General features: G+C 45.2%; 1 protein-coding gene across 2 annotated transcripts in view; it reads left to right on the top strand.

Annotated features, from left to right (window-relative positions):
• Positions 1 to 618: 618 nt before the first annotated feature.
• The window catches only part of FBLIM1 (filamin binding LIM protein 1), a 22,676-nt gene continuing 7,694 nt past the window's right edge, over positions 619 to 15,600 (top strand). Inside the window, exons 1-4 of one of the 2 annotated variants that reach the window (XM_004377219.1) lie at positions 619 to 868; positions 7,047 to 7,237; positions 7,863 to 7,980; positions 12,075 to 12,244. In XM_004377219.1, the coding sequence (XP_004377276.1) occupies positions 619 to 868; positions 7,047 to 7,237; positions 7,863 to 7,980; positions 12,075 to 12,244 (729 nt within the window). The remainder of the gene's footprint in view (positions 869 to 7,046; positions 7,238 to 7,862; positions 7,981 to 12,074; positions 12,245 to 15,600) is intronic. The other variant, XM_004377220.2, reaches the window with a different exon arrangement.

Below are 15,600 nucleotides of genomic sequence, written 5' to 3'. Positions count from 1 at the left end.
TGCTGAGGCCAGTGTTGGCACTGAGTAGGTGTGGTCAACAGTAGCTCTTGTAATTCTGCCCCCTTGGCCTCCTGGCACCCAGCCCTGATGCACTGCCGTCCATGCTCTGTTTCCCTCCCACAGTGGAGCTGCCCTGGACCGTGAGGACTTTGGCTCTCCCTGGAGACTCTGGATCCCAGGTGAGGAAAGTAACTCAGGGCACCGCCCTGGACTGGGTGTGATAGCCAGCTGTGCAGGGGTGGGGGAACTAGAGGAACTGTTCCTTCCTTAGGCTTCTAGAAGAAGACGGTTAATCATCAGCAAAGTGAGCAGGGCAGGGCTGCCCTTTCCTTCCCCAGGTGTGCAGTCTGGGGAGAGGCACCTACAGGACTTTTGGGCCCCATCTCTGTGACCAGATCACCTGGTGAGCACCTCCTCTCCTCTTCTTTGACTGGGCTGGGATGCTGGCATGGTGGGGTGGATGCTGCTGTCTTGCTGGGAGGACAGACAGAGACTCCATGCCCCAGGGCAGCGGGGGGTGGTCTGCGTGTCCAGATGGAGTACACCCCCGTGACCTGTGTCCTGCTCGAGTCTGAGTGTGAGTCTTGCTCTGCCCCAGCCCCTCCAGGAGCCAAGGCAATGGCTTCAAAATCCGAGAAGAGGGTTGCCTCATCTGTCTTTATCACCCTGGCACCCCCTCGCCGAGATGTGGCTGTGGCCGAGGAAGTGAGGCGGGTGGCTTGTGAGGCCCGGCCTGGCTGCCCCAGGGAGTCCTCTGCCCCCATGAAGGTACCCGGGGCCGGCTCGGCAGGGAGGCCCAGCCCCTGGAGACCCCTTGGCAGGACTGTGGCATTGGTGCCAGCTGTATCACCTCAGCTCTCCAATGGAGGTAAGAGGGTGGGGGACCATGTGGGAGGTCAGGAGAGAGAAGGCTCTGAAGTCACTCATTCATTCATGCAGCAAATATTTATCAAGCATCTTCTGTGTGCCAGGCAGACCCTGGCACCCAACTGCCTGGGTTGAATCCTGAGTCCTCCACCTCTTGGCTATGTGATGTTAACAGGCCACTTAACCTTTCTGTGCCACTGAGTCCCTGGGTGGCACAAATGTTTAAGTGCTGAACTACTAGTTGAAAGGTTGGCAGTTTGAACCCACCTAGAGATGCCTTGGGAGAAAGACCTGGTGATCTACTTCCGAAAAATCAGCCATTGAAAACCCGATGGAGCACAGTTCTACTATGCACACATATGGTTGCCATGAGTTGGAATTGACTTGACATCAGGCAGCCAACAACAACCACCTCAGAGGTTATTGTGAGGATGAAATAAGTTAATATATATGTAAAGCACTTAGCCTAGTGCCTGTCATGTAGAAAACGCTGAGTGTGTTTCTTGCTATTATTCTGGACCAGACACTGGGGAGGGGAAGAGACAAAGTTTTAACTCACATAAGAGATAATAAAAATATATCACATGATGTCAGGTAGACACAAGCATTATAAAGGAATAAAACATGGTGAAGAGGTGCCGAGGTGTGACTTTATGGGGTGGTTGGGATGGCCACTCTCAGGAGGTGACACTTCAGTTGAGATGTGAATGACAGCACAGAGCCGGCTTGGGGGAGGTGGAGCTCGTAGAGCAGAGGAAGCAGCAAATGCAAAGGCCCTGAGGCAGGAACAAGCTTGGTGAGTTGAAGGAGCTGAACATGGTTTTCTTCTCTCTTGGGCTCTTGAGGCAAGCCATTCCCCCCATCTGGGCCTCGGTTTCTTCTTCTGTAAAATGGGCATTCAGTCGTGTATGTGACACATCTACCACAAAACAGAGGATTCATAAACTGGCCCTGTTCTCACGGTAACGGAGACCCTTCCAGTCATCATTCCTTGCCACTCCCATGGAAAGTCTCAGCTGTCAGTCAGGTGGAATCAACTAAGGGTGACAGCCCAAGGGCCTGGGACAGTGGGGATGGCTCATTGTCTGGCTGGGCACCAGCTGGGACAATGAAGCCCTGGGACACCAAGGGTCAGAGGCCAGCCGAGGATGGCAGCTGAGTCCTCCGAATCCCCCAGGTGCCTGGCCAGGCGTCCTGTGTCCCAGAAGAGGCTAGAGCAGCCCTATCCATCCATCACCATGGAGGCCAAAAAGGGGCCCTGCTTGTACATGTATGAAAGTGTGCATGGATATGCGTGTAACATGCTGCTTCATATAAGGGAACCTGCTAAATTCACCTTCCCTTCCTAACCACACGTCCCAGGAACACAGCCTTCTCCCAGCTGCTCTCTGTATAGGAGAACCACAACCACAACCGTGTTTCCCAAAAATCACACAACAGGACATGTGACCAGATAAAAAATCATGTCATTTCCGGGTGGGAGAAGGAACGCAGCAAATACAGTTTAGATGCCAAAATGCCAAAATTTCCCGGACATTGTCATGGGCTATCAGGATGGTAGGCATGAGATCCCGGGAGTGTGGTAACAGAAACCAGGCCTTCCTCAGGAGAGGGCCACCAAAGAGTCACTGGTCTGAGTCACAGTCAGCCATTTTGTCTGCCGATGCGGCGGACTTAAGCAGATGGTGCGGCATCTTGGGGTTCAGCCCCTCGAGTGAGATAAGTTCTGAGTGTGCAGCTTGGCCCTGAAGCTGGTCTGACCACAGAACACAAAGGCTGGCCACCTTCACGGCAGGCTGTCATCTGACGCCTCATCTAGCGCTTGTCCTCACAGGAATCCACCAGTGTTGCTTTAGCCCTTTCATCCTGGATAAGTCCTCATCTTTCTTTTCCTTCTCCCCTACTAGATAACACACGCACACTCACACATACACACACTTGCCCACACACCATCTATTTCTCATTCATAAGTCAGTGTTTCCCTCAGCCTCTCTTTAAAAAGCTGCTCTCCTCCTCTTTCTGCTCTTGGCTCCCTGAGCCACGTCCTTCTCTCAGCTTTCCCTTTCTGTGAGCCCGTCCCTGCCCTCAAGTCCCATCTGCCTGGCCACCCCCACCCCGGCTCTTACTTGCTTCTCTGTCTTGCATTCCTGCCACTTGTCCTAAAATCTTTAAGCGGGGCTGGGAGAGGTCAGCACTCCTGCTGCCTCCCTCTGAAATCTGGTTCCTGACTCAGAGTAGCTCCTCCATTTAGCGACATCAGCATCACCCTGGGCTTGTTCTAACACTGGTTGCTGGGCCCCACCCCCAGAATTTCTGATTCAGCAGATTTAGGGTGAGGCCCGCGACTAGTGTTTCACCTGTGAGAAGCCTTTAGAACAGAGCAATAGTCCTCAAAGTGTAGCCCCTGAACCAGCAGCATCAGCATTACCTGGAAGCCAGTAAGAAATGCAGATTCTCGGGCCCCACCCCAGATCTGCTACACCAGAACCTCTGGGAGTGGAGCCCAGCTGAATGTATTTAAACAAGCACCCCTCTCCATCTGTGCAGTCCCTTCAGCCCTTGGAGAAAGGAGGGAGGGCATTATCTTTATCGAATAGATGGGGAACCTGAAGCCCAGAGTGCTCACCCAATGAGTTAGTGGGCAATGGGGTAGAGCCCAGTCTCTTGGCAATACAGATGGTTAAGCTCTCGGCTGCTAACTGAAAGGTTAGTGGTTCAAGTCCACCCAGAGGTGCCTTGGAAGAAAGGCCTGGTGATCTACTTCTGAAAAAGCAGCCATTTGAAAACCCTATGGTCTTCAAAACCAAGCAATAGTTTAGTTTAACGAGTACAGAATGTCTGCCTTGAGCATTGTGCTCTTTTAAGACCTGTCTATATGGGATCAGGAGCCCTGGTGGTGCAGTGGTGAAGAGCTTGGCTGCTAACCAAAAGGTCGGCAATTTGAATCCACCAGCCACTCTTTGGAAGACCTATGGGGCAGTTCTACTCTGTCCTATAGGGTTGCTATGAGTTGGAATCTATTCAACAGCAATGGATTGTTGTATGGGATCGAATTGACAATAGCAACTCAAAAGAGTAGATAGGAACCTTAGGGGACAGTGAGTTTATGTTAATGGGGGAGGAAAAATTCAGAAAAGGAGGGTGAGAATGCTTGCACAATTTGAAGAATGTAATCAGTGTCACTGAACTGTACATGTAGAAATTGTTGAATTGGTATATGTTCTGCTGTGTATGTTCTCAACAAAAAAAAAAGCAAATTATAAAAAAGAAAAGAGCAGCTGATGGTGGTACCTGGGCACCATGTTGTTGTTCTGGGCTCAGTCTTGTGGAGGTTTTAGTAGTTGTGGTCCATTAGTCCTTTGGACTAATCTTTCCTTTGTGTCTTTGTGTTTCATAGTTCAATCACATATATGAGACTAATGGGCACACCAGTCCAAAAGCAAACATGAGAAGGCAGGAAGGGACAGGAAAACTGTACAAATGGAAATAGGGGAACTGGGCTGGAAAAGAGGAGAGTGATGACACATTGCGGGGTTGGCAACCAGTGTCATAAAACAATTTATATATTAACTGTTTAATGAGAAACTAATTCACTGTGTAAACTTTCATTTAAATCACATTTTTTTAAAAAAAGGAAAGAAAACTACAACAATAAACAAAAAAAAAGAAAGCCCTGTGGAGCACAGTTCTACTCTGACACACACGGGGTCGCTATGAGCTGGAATCGACTCTACGGCAACTGGTTTGTTTTTGGGGGCTAGAGCCCAGGTCTTTAGGTTCTGGGGCCTCAGGCACGTCCACTTGCCGTGGGTGTCTAGGGCAGTCTGCCCTCGCTGAAGCCTGGTGCCAGCTTGCTCCCCAGTTACAGGAGGTGGCAGAGTACTTCCTGTGTCCCTTCTTCCTGGGGCTGTTAATAGCACTCACCCTGTACCCGGCAGTTTTTCACAGGCAGTGTTCACTGCCCCTCACTAAGGCTTTTCTCCTGTCCTCTCAGTCCAGTCCACCTCCTCTGGGGGAGTGGGGCAGCCCCTTGTTGGGTGAGAGCTCCCTGGGGTGATTGCTCCCTGGAGTTGAGGCAGGAGCTGGTGATACCCCAACCCCACCTCCTCCCTCTGTCAGGAGCACCAACTGGCAGTTAGCGTTGAGGGCCACAGTATAAGAACCCGGTACACCCCACATCCAGTTTCAGTGGTATCAAGATTTTGCCGCATTTGCTTCATCTAAGCCCTGTACCTCTCCCCACCCCTTTTTTTCTGAAGTATTTTAAAGCAAACCTGAGTCAACATGTCATTCAGCCCCATGTTCTTCAGAGTGAATCCCTAAATATGGCCACAATTCCAGGATCACACCTAAAAAAACAAGAATGCTTTGTGATCACCTGTTACCCTGTCCATAATTAATTTACTCTGATTGCTTTTAAAATGCCTCTTAACTGTTGGATTGTAGAGGAATATCTTCCCTTTGGACCATAAAATTCAGTGGAATATATAGCTTTCCTGAACCTTGATTTCTTCATTTACAAAATGAAGAGAATTAAATGAGATGATGAGTAATCCTTTGGATCAGAATCCAAATAAGGTCTGTGCCAGCACTTCCAGTAGAACTATAATGCAAGCCACATAGGTAAAAATTGAGGTGAAATTCACATAACATAAAATCAACCTTTTTAAAGTGTGTAATTAAGTGATATTTAGTATATTCACAATGCAACCATCACCTCTATCAAGTTTTGAAAACATTTTCATCACCCCAAAAAGAAAGCCCTATACCTATTACATAGTCATTCCCCACTCCCCCCTCCTCTAGCCCCTAATCTGAGAGCAACCACTAATCTACCTTCTGTCTCTATGGATTTATGTATTCTGGATATTGCATATAAAGCCACATATATAATTTAAAATTTTCTAGTATCCACATTGAGAAAAAGTGAAAAACAACTGACAATAATCTTAATAATGTATTTTATGCAACCATCAATTTCTCAAAAATACTATCATTTCAGCATGTAATCAATATAAAAATTATTAAGGAGATATTTTACATTCTTTTTTTTGTAGTGAGTCTTATAGCATGTCTCAGTGTGGACTAGCCACATTACAAATGCTCAGTAGCCACATGTGGGTGGTGGCCGCCATATTGGACAGCACAGATATATGCATTATATGTGGCTATTTTTCTCCACAATCTCTTAATTCCAGGGAACCCCTTCCCTTCTCTCCTCTCCCCATGCCATTGACTTGTTGCATAAGCAAGGTCAGGTCCTGCAGAATGTCCCAGATCCTAGATTTGTCTCTTTGCTTCCTTGTGGTCTCATTGAACTTTCCTCTCTGTCTTCCATATTTATTATAAATGGAAGTTAGCTCTACAGACCTGATTAGATTGAAGTTCTTTTTTTTTTTTCAATAAGAACATTCACAGGGGATGTCCATAGCTTCCTGACATAAGGAGACCCCTGGTGTCTGCTAAGGTTGATCGGTGGGTTCAGGTGGTGACAGCCTGACTCCTCCTTTGAAAGGTTCCCCATCAGCCTTTCACCTAATGCTCTCAACACCCAATGATCCTGACCTTAATCTATTATCTTCTTTAAATGGTGGTTCCTAAACTTGAGTAGCATCAGCATCACCTGGAGGGCTTTGTAGATCCAGATGGCTGGGCCCTGCCCCCAGAGTGTCTGATTCTGTAGGCCGGGGGCTGCATTTCTTATAAGCTCCCAGGTGGTGCACTCCCGGTGATGCTGATGCTGCTGGTCCAGAAGCACACTTTGAGAACCATGGCCTTGGGGCTTCGTTATGCATGTATTTTAACAAGGGCTCTCTAATGGGGGATTCAGGCACTCTAGCCCCCTGGTAGAGGAGGACCACTCTGGAGGACTTTGACAACTACCATTTCCTGAGTCCTTACCATGTGCCACTCGCTGTGCCAATCCCTTTGCCTGGCTCATCTCATTTAACCCTCACAACCACCCTAGGCCATTGCTGCCCATTTTCCAACTGAGCAAATAGAGATTTAGAGAAACTAAGTCTTGCCTAAGGACACACAGCAAGTAAATGGAACCCACATCTGGGTGACCCCGAACCTGACCCGTTAGCCACCATGCCACACAGCCTTCTGCATACATGGACACTTCCTCTGACCACCTGCAGAGGCTTTGGCCAACCTTCCCTCCCCTCTGGTTGTAGGGTGTTCTCTCCCTCCTCCTACCCTGGATGGTGAGGACCCACTTCCTGACCTGGACCTCCTCCCACCTCCTCCACCACCCCCACCAGCATACCTGCCTCCTCCAGATGAGGAGCCCGTTGGCCCGGTAGGGGCATCACTCGTCACGGACCTAGAGCAGCTGCACCTGCCACCACCCCCGCCGCTACCACAGGTACTGCCAACCCCTTGGTCCCTGACGGAGTGCTGTGGGTTGGGGGAGGAAGAGTCTGGGCCTTGTGGACCTTTCAAGGATTATAGGCCTGGAGGTCATTCTCCTACTTCAGGACAGTTCCTCTTCGAAGCTCTTCCAGTCTGGTAAAATTGGTCAGGTTTTCAGGGTCCCTCTTGGTATGGAGAAGGGGTGCCATGCCCTCTTCTCCCTTAGCCACTTGCTTCAGCTCTGAGGAAGACATTTCCCAGTGTCTAACCTAAATCCCTCATGCTGTATAGGAAATCCATTTTTAATCGTCTGCCCTTAATAGAGGCCATTGTGGAAATAGGAAGGAAGAGAGGGTACAGGTTCTAGGCCAAGGGCTGAGTCTACCTCAGTCCAAGGCCCAAGGGAAAATTCCTTAGAAGTAGAAGGAAGGAGCTTCGTTTGGTTGCGGAAGCCGCTGTAACCTTCCTGCTGAGTGACTTTGGACAGGTCACTTGCTTCTCTGGGCCTCGGTTTCCTCCTCTGTACAGTGGGGCTAATTGTGCCTGGTGCCACCTAGATGAGGAGGGGGGTGGCTAAGAGGGCTCCGTAGGGTCCCCACTGGATTATTCCTCTTCTGATTCCCCACTTTGTCTTTCAGGCTCCAGCAGAGGGGCTTCCACTCCGGTCTCAGCCGGGTCACTTCAAACCTGCAGAAGAGAAGCTGCCGCCTCCCCCAGAAGAGACTGTTGGTGTCCCCGAGAGAGAGGCATCCACAGGTATGAGCTGGAAGGACTCTGGGGTGGTCTCCAGGTGGGAACTAGGAGAGTGAGACCAGCAGTGTCTGCCCGTCTCACATGACAGTGAAAGGCCTTATACAAGGACATCAATTTTATTTGTATTGCCTAACTTCTTTCCTTTATAACTTTAAAATCCATTTAAATATTCATCAGCAAACTTCACTATGTTAGCAAAAGTACCTTGGACTTTTTTTAATGTACAAAATGAAAAGTATGAAAGGGCACATAGAGAAAAGTCTCCCTTTGCCCCTCCCTCTGTTACCCAGATTCCTTCCATACAGACAGCCTATATTAATAATGCTTTGAATATCTTTCCAGAGATATTTTATGTATATATAAGCAAATACAAATATGTACCCCTCCACCCATTTTCTTTTTTTCAAGGAGGAGTGGACAGCTTTAAAATCTTTTATTTCATCAGTTATATTTTGCCTTACGTGCTCATCTTGTTTTCACAACTAGATATTTAACTCCTTATTACCATCTCTTAATAAACAAACGAGTTTATTTCCTATTTGAGCAACTGTTTTGTTTTTTTTTCTAACTTTGCATGTTTCTTTTTTTCGCAAGTAACTTATTTTTTTATAATTTATCTTATTTTTGTTGTGGTTGAGAATATACACAGAAAAACATATACAAGTTCAACAGCGCCCCTCCCATTTTCTACACACAGTAGCACACTCCGTGTACCCTGCTGCACTTTGCTTCTTTCCTTAGTACACCTGAAAGCTCATTCCACATCTGCACACAAAGCAGTGCTTTTTTCTTTTTCATAGCTGCATGGCATTCCTTGGTAGGGACGTACATATTGTCTTTAGCCAGTCTCCTATAGATGAAAAGTTAGGTTGTGTCTTTTTATTTTCTTTTTTTATTATGGTAAAAATATATATAACATAGAAACCAGACTTACTGGATCTTTTGAGACTGGGGTAACCCCCAAATCTAATGCCCGGAAATAGTCTTTTAACCTTAAACCAAAACTATCCCATGAAGCCATCGTTAAACTAAACAACAGTTTAGCCCAATTAGTGAAGAATGTTTGCCTTGAGCATTAGGTTAGGTGCCATCGAGTAGGTTCTGACTCATAGCGACCCTGTGTACAACAGAACAAAACACTGCCTGGTTCTGCACCATCCTCACAGTCATTGCTATGTTTGAGCCCTTTGTTGCAGCCACTGTGTCAGTCCATCTCATTCAGGGTCCTCCTCTTTTTCACTGACCCTCTACTTTACCAAGCATGATGTCCTTCTCCAGGGACTGGTCCCTCCTGATAACATGTCCAAGTATGTGAGAGGAAGTCTCACCATCCTTGCTTCTAATCAGCATTCTGGCTGTACTTCTTCCAAGACAGATTTGTTCATTCTTCTGGCAGTCCGTGGTATATTCAGTATTCTTTGCCAGCACCATAATTCAAATGCATCAATTCTTCTTCGGTCTTCCTTATTCATTGTCCAGCTTTCACATATGTATGAGGCGAGTGAAAATACCATGGCTTGGGTCAGGAGCACCTTAGTCCTCAAGGTGACATCTTTGCTTTTTAACACTTTAAAGAGATCTTTTGCAGCAGATTTGCCCAATGCAGTGCAATGATTTCTTGACTGCTGCTTCCATGGGCGTTGCCTTGAGCATTGTGCACTTATAAAAAATTATCTATATGAGTTTAAACAAACAACAGTTAATCTAAAGCACAAATGAAAACTTTAAGGGGGAGAGAGCCTAAATTAATGGTGATGGAACAATATAGGTAGAGATAGTGAGAATAGTGACACAATGTGAAGAAGTATGTAACCAATGTCATTGAATTGTTCATGTAGAAAATATGGGATTTTATATATATATATATATATATATATGCATACACGCATATATACATATTTAAAACAAACGATTTGCCATTTCAACCTTTTTAGGTGTACAATTTAGTGACATTAATTATGTTTACCATGTCATACAACCATCACAACATTGAGCTTAACAGAAACTCAATACCCCTTAAGCAATAACTCCCCTTTGCTCCCTTCCACCTGCCCCTAATATGCATTATTATTAGTGGGTGTCTTAGTCATCTAGTGCTGCTATAACAGAATTACCACACGTGGATGATTTTAACAAAGAGAAATTTATTCTCTCACAGTCTAGTAGGTTACAAGTCCAAATTTCAGGGCGTCAGCTCCAGGAGAAGGCTTTCTCTCTCTGTTGGCTCTGGAGGACGGTCCTTGTCATCAGTCTTCCCTTGTTCTGGGAGCATCTCAGCACAGGAACCTCAGGTCCAAAGGACACGCTTTGCTCCCAGCACTGCTTTTTTGGTGGTGTGAGGTTCCCGTGTGTTTCTACTTGCTTCTCTCTTTTATATCTCTAAAGAGATTGGCCCAAGACGCTATCTAATCTTGTAGATCTCATCAATATAACTGCCGCTAATCCATTTTATTACATCATAGTGATAGAGTTTACAACACACAGGGAAATCACATCAGATTACAGAATGGTACACAATCATACAATACTGGGAATCATGACCTAGCCAAACTGATACACACATTTTTTGGGGGACACAATTCAATCCATGACAGTGGGTAACCACTAATATGCATTTGCCTATTCTAGATACATCATCTAAGTGGGATCACACAGTATTGGTCCTTTTGCGTCTGACTTATTTCACTCAGCATAATGTTTTCAAGGTTTATCCATGTCATGTAGCATGTATCAGGACTTCATCTCTCTTGATGGCTGAGTAATATTCCCTTGTGTATATGTACCACATTTTATTTATCCATTTATCTGTTGATGGACATTTGGGTTGTTCCACCTTTTGGCGATTGTGAACAGTGCTGCAGTGAAAATTGGTGTACCCGTTCCCTGCTTTCAAGTCTTTTGGGTGTATACCTAGGAGTGAAATTGCTGGGTCATATGGCTCCACAGGAGAAAGACCTGGCGATCTGCTCCCATAAAGATTACAGTCTAGAAAACCCTATGGAGCAGTTCTGCTGTGTCACATGGGGTCACTATGAGTCAAAATTGACTCTATGGCACCTAAAAAAACATGGTAATTCTGTTAAACTTTTTGAGGAACCGCCAAACTGTTTTCATAACAGCTTCACCATTTTAGAATCCCACAAACAATGGATGAGGTTCCAATTTCTTCCATCCTTGCCAATACATTTTGTTTTCCAGTTTTTCTAATAATAGTTGTCCTAGTGGGGTGAAGTGGTTTCTCATTGTGGTTTTGATTTGCATTTTCCTAATGACTGAAGACACTGAATATCTTTTCATATGCTTGTTGGCCATTTATGTGTCTTCTTTGGAGAAATATAAGTCCTTTGCCCATTTTGATTGGGTTGTTTGTCTTTTTGTTGTTGGGTAGTAGGAGCCCTTTATATATTCCAGATATTAAACCCTTATCACACATATGGTTCCCAAATATTTTCTCCCACTCTGTAGATTGTCTCTTCACTTTATTGATAAAATCCTTTGATGTAGAAAATTTTTTTATATAAATTAGTTTATTTTGTTGTTGTTTTTATTGAGAATATACACAGCAAAACATATACCAATTCAACAGTTTCTCCATGTACAATTCAGTGACATTGATTACATTCTTCAAATTGCTGCAACCATTCTCACCCTCCTTTTCTGAGTTGTTCCTCCCCCATTAACATAAACTCACTGCCCCCTAAGGTTCCTATCTAATCTTTCGAGTTGCTCTTGTCACTTTGATCCCATATAGACAGATCTTAAAAGAGTGTAATGCTCAAGGCAGACATTCTTTACTAGTTAAGCTAAACTATTGTTTGGTGTTTAAAAAAACTTCCGGGGATATTTTTGGTTTAAGGTTTAAAGACTATCTCAGGGAAAAGTTTTTAATTTTGATGAAGTCCAGTTTATGTCTTTTTTCCCATTGCTTTTTAATGCTGCTCATGATTCTCCTCATTTGTCAGATGAGGAAATGGAGGCCACACTCACAAACTTGGGGGTTCAAGGCAGAGCCCTGGGCTCTCTGGACGTTCTTGGTGGTGAGTAGGCACAGTTCTCTCAGGCAGGACTGGTGACGACCTGTGTCTCCTCCACCCTAGACATCTGTGCCTTCTGCCACAAGACCGTGTCCCCCCGAGAGCTGGCCGTGGAGGCCATGAAGAGACAGTACCACGCCCAGTGCTTTACGTGCCGTACCTGCCGCCGCCAGCTGGCCGGGCAGAGTTTCTACCAGAAGGATGGGCGGCCCCTCTGTGAGCCCTGCTACCAGGTAACCCCTGCAGCAGGCCTCCAGGTGCCAGGCACTGAGCTGGGCACTTGGACAATGTTGTATTATCTCATCCCCACAACAGTCCTGGAAGGTAAGTACTATTGACCCATTTCACAGATGGCTGAGGCTCACAGAGTGGAAGGAGCTCAGCTAAGGTGTGTTATTTCCTTTGGCTGCGGTAACAAATGACCACACACTTGGTGGCTTAAAACAACACAACACACTTCTATCTTCTTACAGTTCTAGAGGTCAGAAGTACAAAACCATTCACTGGGTCAAAGTCAAGGTGTTGGCAGGACTGCAGTCCTCCAGAGTCTCTAGGGGAGAGTCTGTTTCCTTGCCTGCATTCCTTGTATTGCTTGGCTCCTGGTCTCCTCCTCCATCTTCAAAGCCAGCAGCGTAGCATCTTGCTTCAGTGGTTACATTGTCTTCTTCTTCTGGGTCAAATCTCCCTCTGCCTCCCCCTTACAAGGACACTTAGGATTACATTGGGCCCACCCAGATAATCCAGGATAATCTCCCACCTCAGGATCCTTACCTCGATCACCTCTAGAAGGCAGTGGAGCTGAGATTCTATCCAAGGCCTGTCTGGTTCTGGAGCTTGCCCATGGTCTCGCCGCCGTCTAACCTAGAGCTATGAGGTTCCAGATGCGGGATCTCATGGGGAAACCTTGTGTTGCTTCTGGGTACCAAACACAGTCTAGGAGAGCTGATTTGAATGCTAAGCTACTGGAATTTCCGACTCCTTAATGGTTTTTGGTTGCATTTTTCAGTGTCGTTTCTAGACCACCAGTAGCTGCATCACCTGGGTGTCCGTAGGCCTCACCTTGTCCTTGTTAACTGGTAGCACCCAGCAATCTGCTTTTTTAAAAATTTTTTTCGTTGTGATTTAGATGAAAGTTTACATAGCTAATTAGTTTCTCTTTAAACAGTTAATGCATAAATTGTTTTGTGACATTGGTTGCCAACCCCGCAATTTGTCATCACTCTCCTCTTCTCCACCCCAGGTTCCCTGTTTCCATTTGTACAGTTTTCCTGTCCCTTCCTGCCTTCTCGTCTTTCCTTTTGGGCTGGTGTGTCCACTAGTCCCATATATATGATTGAACTATGAAGCACACCCTTCACGTGTGTTATTGTTGGCCCTATAGACCTGTCTAATCTTTGGCTGAAGGGTGAACCACAGGAGTGACTTTAGCACTGAGTTAAAAGGGTGTCCAGGGGTCATACTCTTGGGGTTTCTCCGGTCTCTGTCAGACCATCAAGCCTGATCTTTTTGTGTATATGTGAGGGTCTGGGACCCTCTATCATGATCCCTGCTAGAGCAGCTGGGGTGTTGTTTTTTTTGAACCACATTTTTGACAGACTATTTATTTATTTATTTATTTTTGTGCTGACTTCCCCTGTGTTGTGTGTTGTCCTTCCCTTCACCAAAGTTGATCCTTGTCTGCTGTCTAGTTAGTGATTTCCCCTCCTCCTCCTTCCCTATCCTTGTAACCATAAAGAATGCTTTTTTCTGTGTTTAAGCCTTTTCTTGAGTTCTTATAATATGGTCTCATACCATATTTGTCCTTTTGTGACTAACTTATTTCACTCAGCATAATGCCTTCCAGATTCATCCATGTTGTGGGATGTTTCGTGGATTCATCATTGTTTTTTATCATTGCATAGTATTCCATTGTGTATATGTACTATAATTTGTTTATCCGTTCGTCTGTTGATGGCCATTTAGGTTGTTTCCATCTTTTTGCTATTGTGAACAATGCTGCAATGAAGGTGGGTGTGCCTATGTCTATTCGTGTGACGGCTCTTATTTCTCTCGGGTATATTCCTAGGAGTGGGATTTCGGTGTGTGTGTGTGTGTGTGTGTGTGTGTGTGTGTGTGTTTAGTATTTTATTGTATTTTAGGTGAAAGTTTAGGTTGCCATTTAACAATTTTAACAAATTGTTCTGTGACATTGGTTCCAATTTTTGCAATGTGTTAGCATTCTCATTATTTCCATTCTGTTTGTTCTGTTTCCATTAATCTAGCTTTCCTACCCCACCTTGCCTTCTCATCTTTGCTTTTGGGGTAAATATTGACCGTTTGGTCTTGTATAGTTGATTATTTAAGGGAGCATATTCTTCACAGGTGATATTATTTATTTTGTAAGCCAAAATGTTATTTGGCTGAAAGATGGCCTCTGGGAATGGCTTCAGTTCCAAATTCAACGTTTATCTTAGGATGATAGTCTTGGGGGTTCCTCTGGTCTGTATCAGTCCAGTAAATCTAGTCTTTTTTAGGAATTTGAGTTTTATTCTACATTTTTCTCCCATTCTCTCCAGGACCTTCTATTGTGTCCCTGGTCAGAATGGTCGGCAGTGATAGCCAGGCACCTTCTAGCTCTGGTCTCAGGCTACATGAGGCTGTAGTTCATGTGGCCTGTTAGTCCTGTGGACTAGTTTCTTCTCTAAGTCTTTGGTTTCTTTCTTTCTCTTTTGCCCCAGACAAAAAGAGACCTGTTGTATCTTAGATGGCCACTCGCAAGCATTTAAGACCCCAGACACTACTCACCGAACTAAGATGAAGAACATTATCTTCATGAACTATGTTGTGCCAGTTGACTGAGTTGTCCCTTGAGTCTGTGGTCCCAATCCCTTTAACCCAGTAAACCAATCCTATGAGGTGTTTGGATATGTTTAGGAGGGCTCCATAACTGTGCTCCCTGTGTGCTTTATTATCTTTATGAATATATATGCAGCACACCCAAACACATAGATGCTTATGCCTACAAATACATATGCACGTACGTGTACTTACATATACCGTCCTATACACAAATACTATACACATCTACCTATATAACCACACACATACTTTTTGGTTGTTGCAAAATTATGTATCTATATTATAGCATTTATCATGATTGTCCTTTATTCTTGCATGCCGCTCAGTGTCTTCATTTACCTTGGTCAAGTTGTGCGGACTTCTCCTATACTGTGTATTGCCTTTCCCATCACCAGAAATAACAGGTGTCTACTGTGTAGCAAGTGAGTCACCCTCCCTCCCCCTCCCATCCCTGGTAACCATCAAAGAGCGTTGCTTTCTGTGTGTATACCTGTTTTTGACTTTTTAAAAGAGTGGGACCGTACAATATTTGTCCTTTTGTGATCGACTTATTTCACTCAGCGTAATGTCCTCCATATTCATCCACGTTATGTTTTGTGGACTCATCATTATTCTTTATAGTTGCGTAGTATTCCACTGTATGTACGTACCACAATTTGTTTAACCATTCATCCATTGATGGGCCTTAGGTTGTTTCAGTTTTTTTGCTATTGTAACTAATGCTACAGTGAACATGGGTGTGCATATGTCT

Source organism: Trichechus manatus, unplaced genomic scaffold, assembly GCF_000243295.1.
Source record: "Trichechus manatus latirostris isolate Lorelei unplaced genomic scaffold, TriManLat1.0 scaffold00048, whole genome shotgun sequence".
NCBI classification, from domain to species: Eukaryota; Metazoa; Chordata; class Mammalia; order Sirenia; family Trichechidae; genus Trichechus; species Trichechus manatus.
This window is presented reverse-complemented; position numbering and strand designations above follow the sequence as displayed.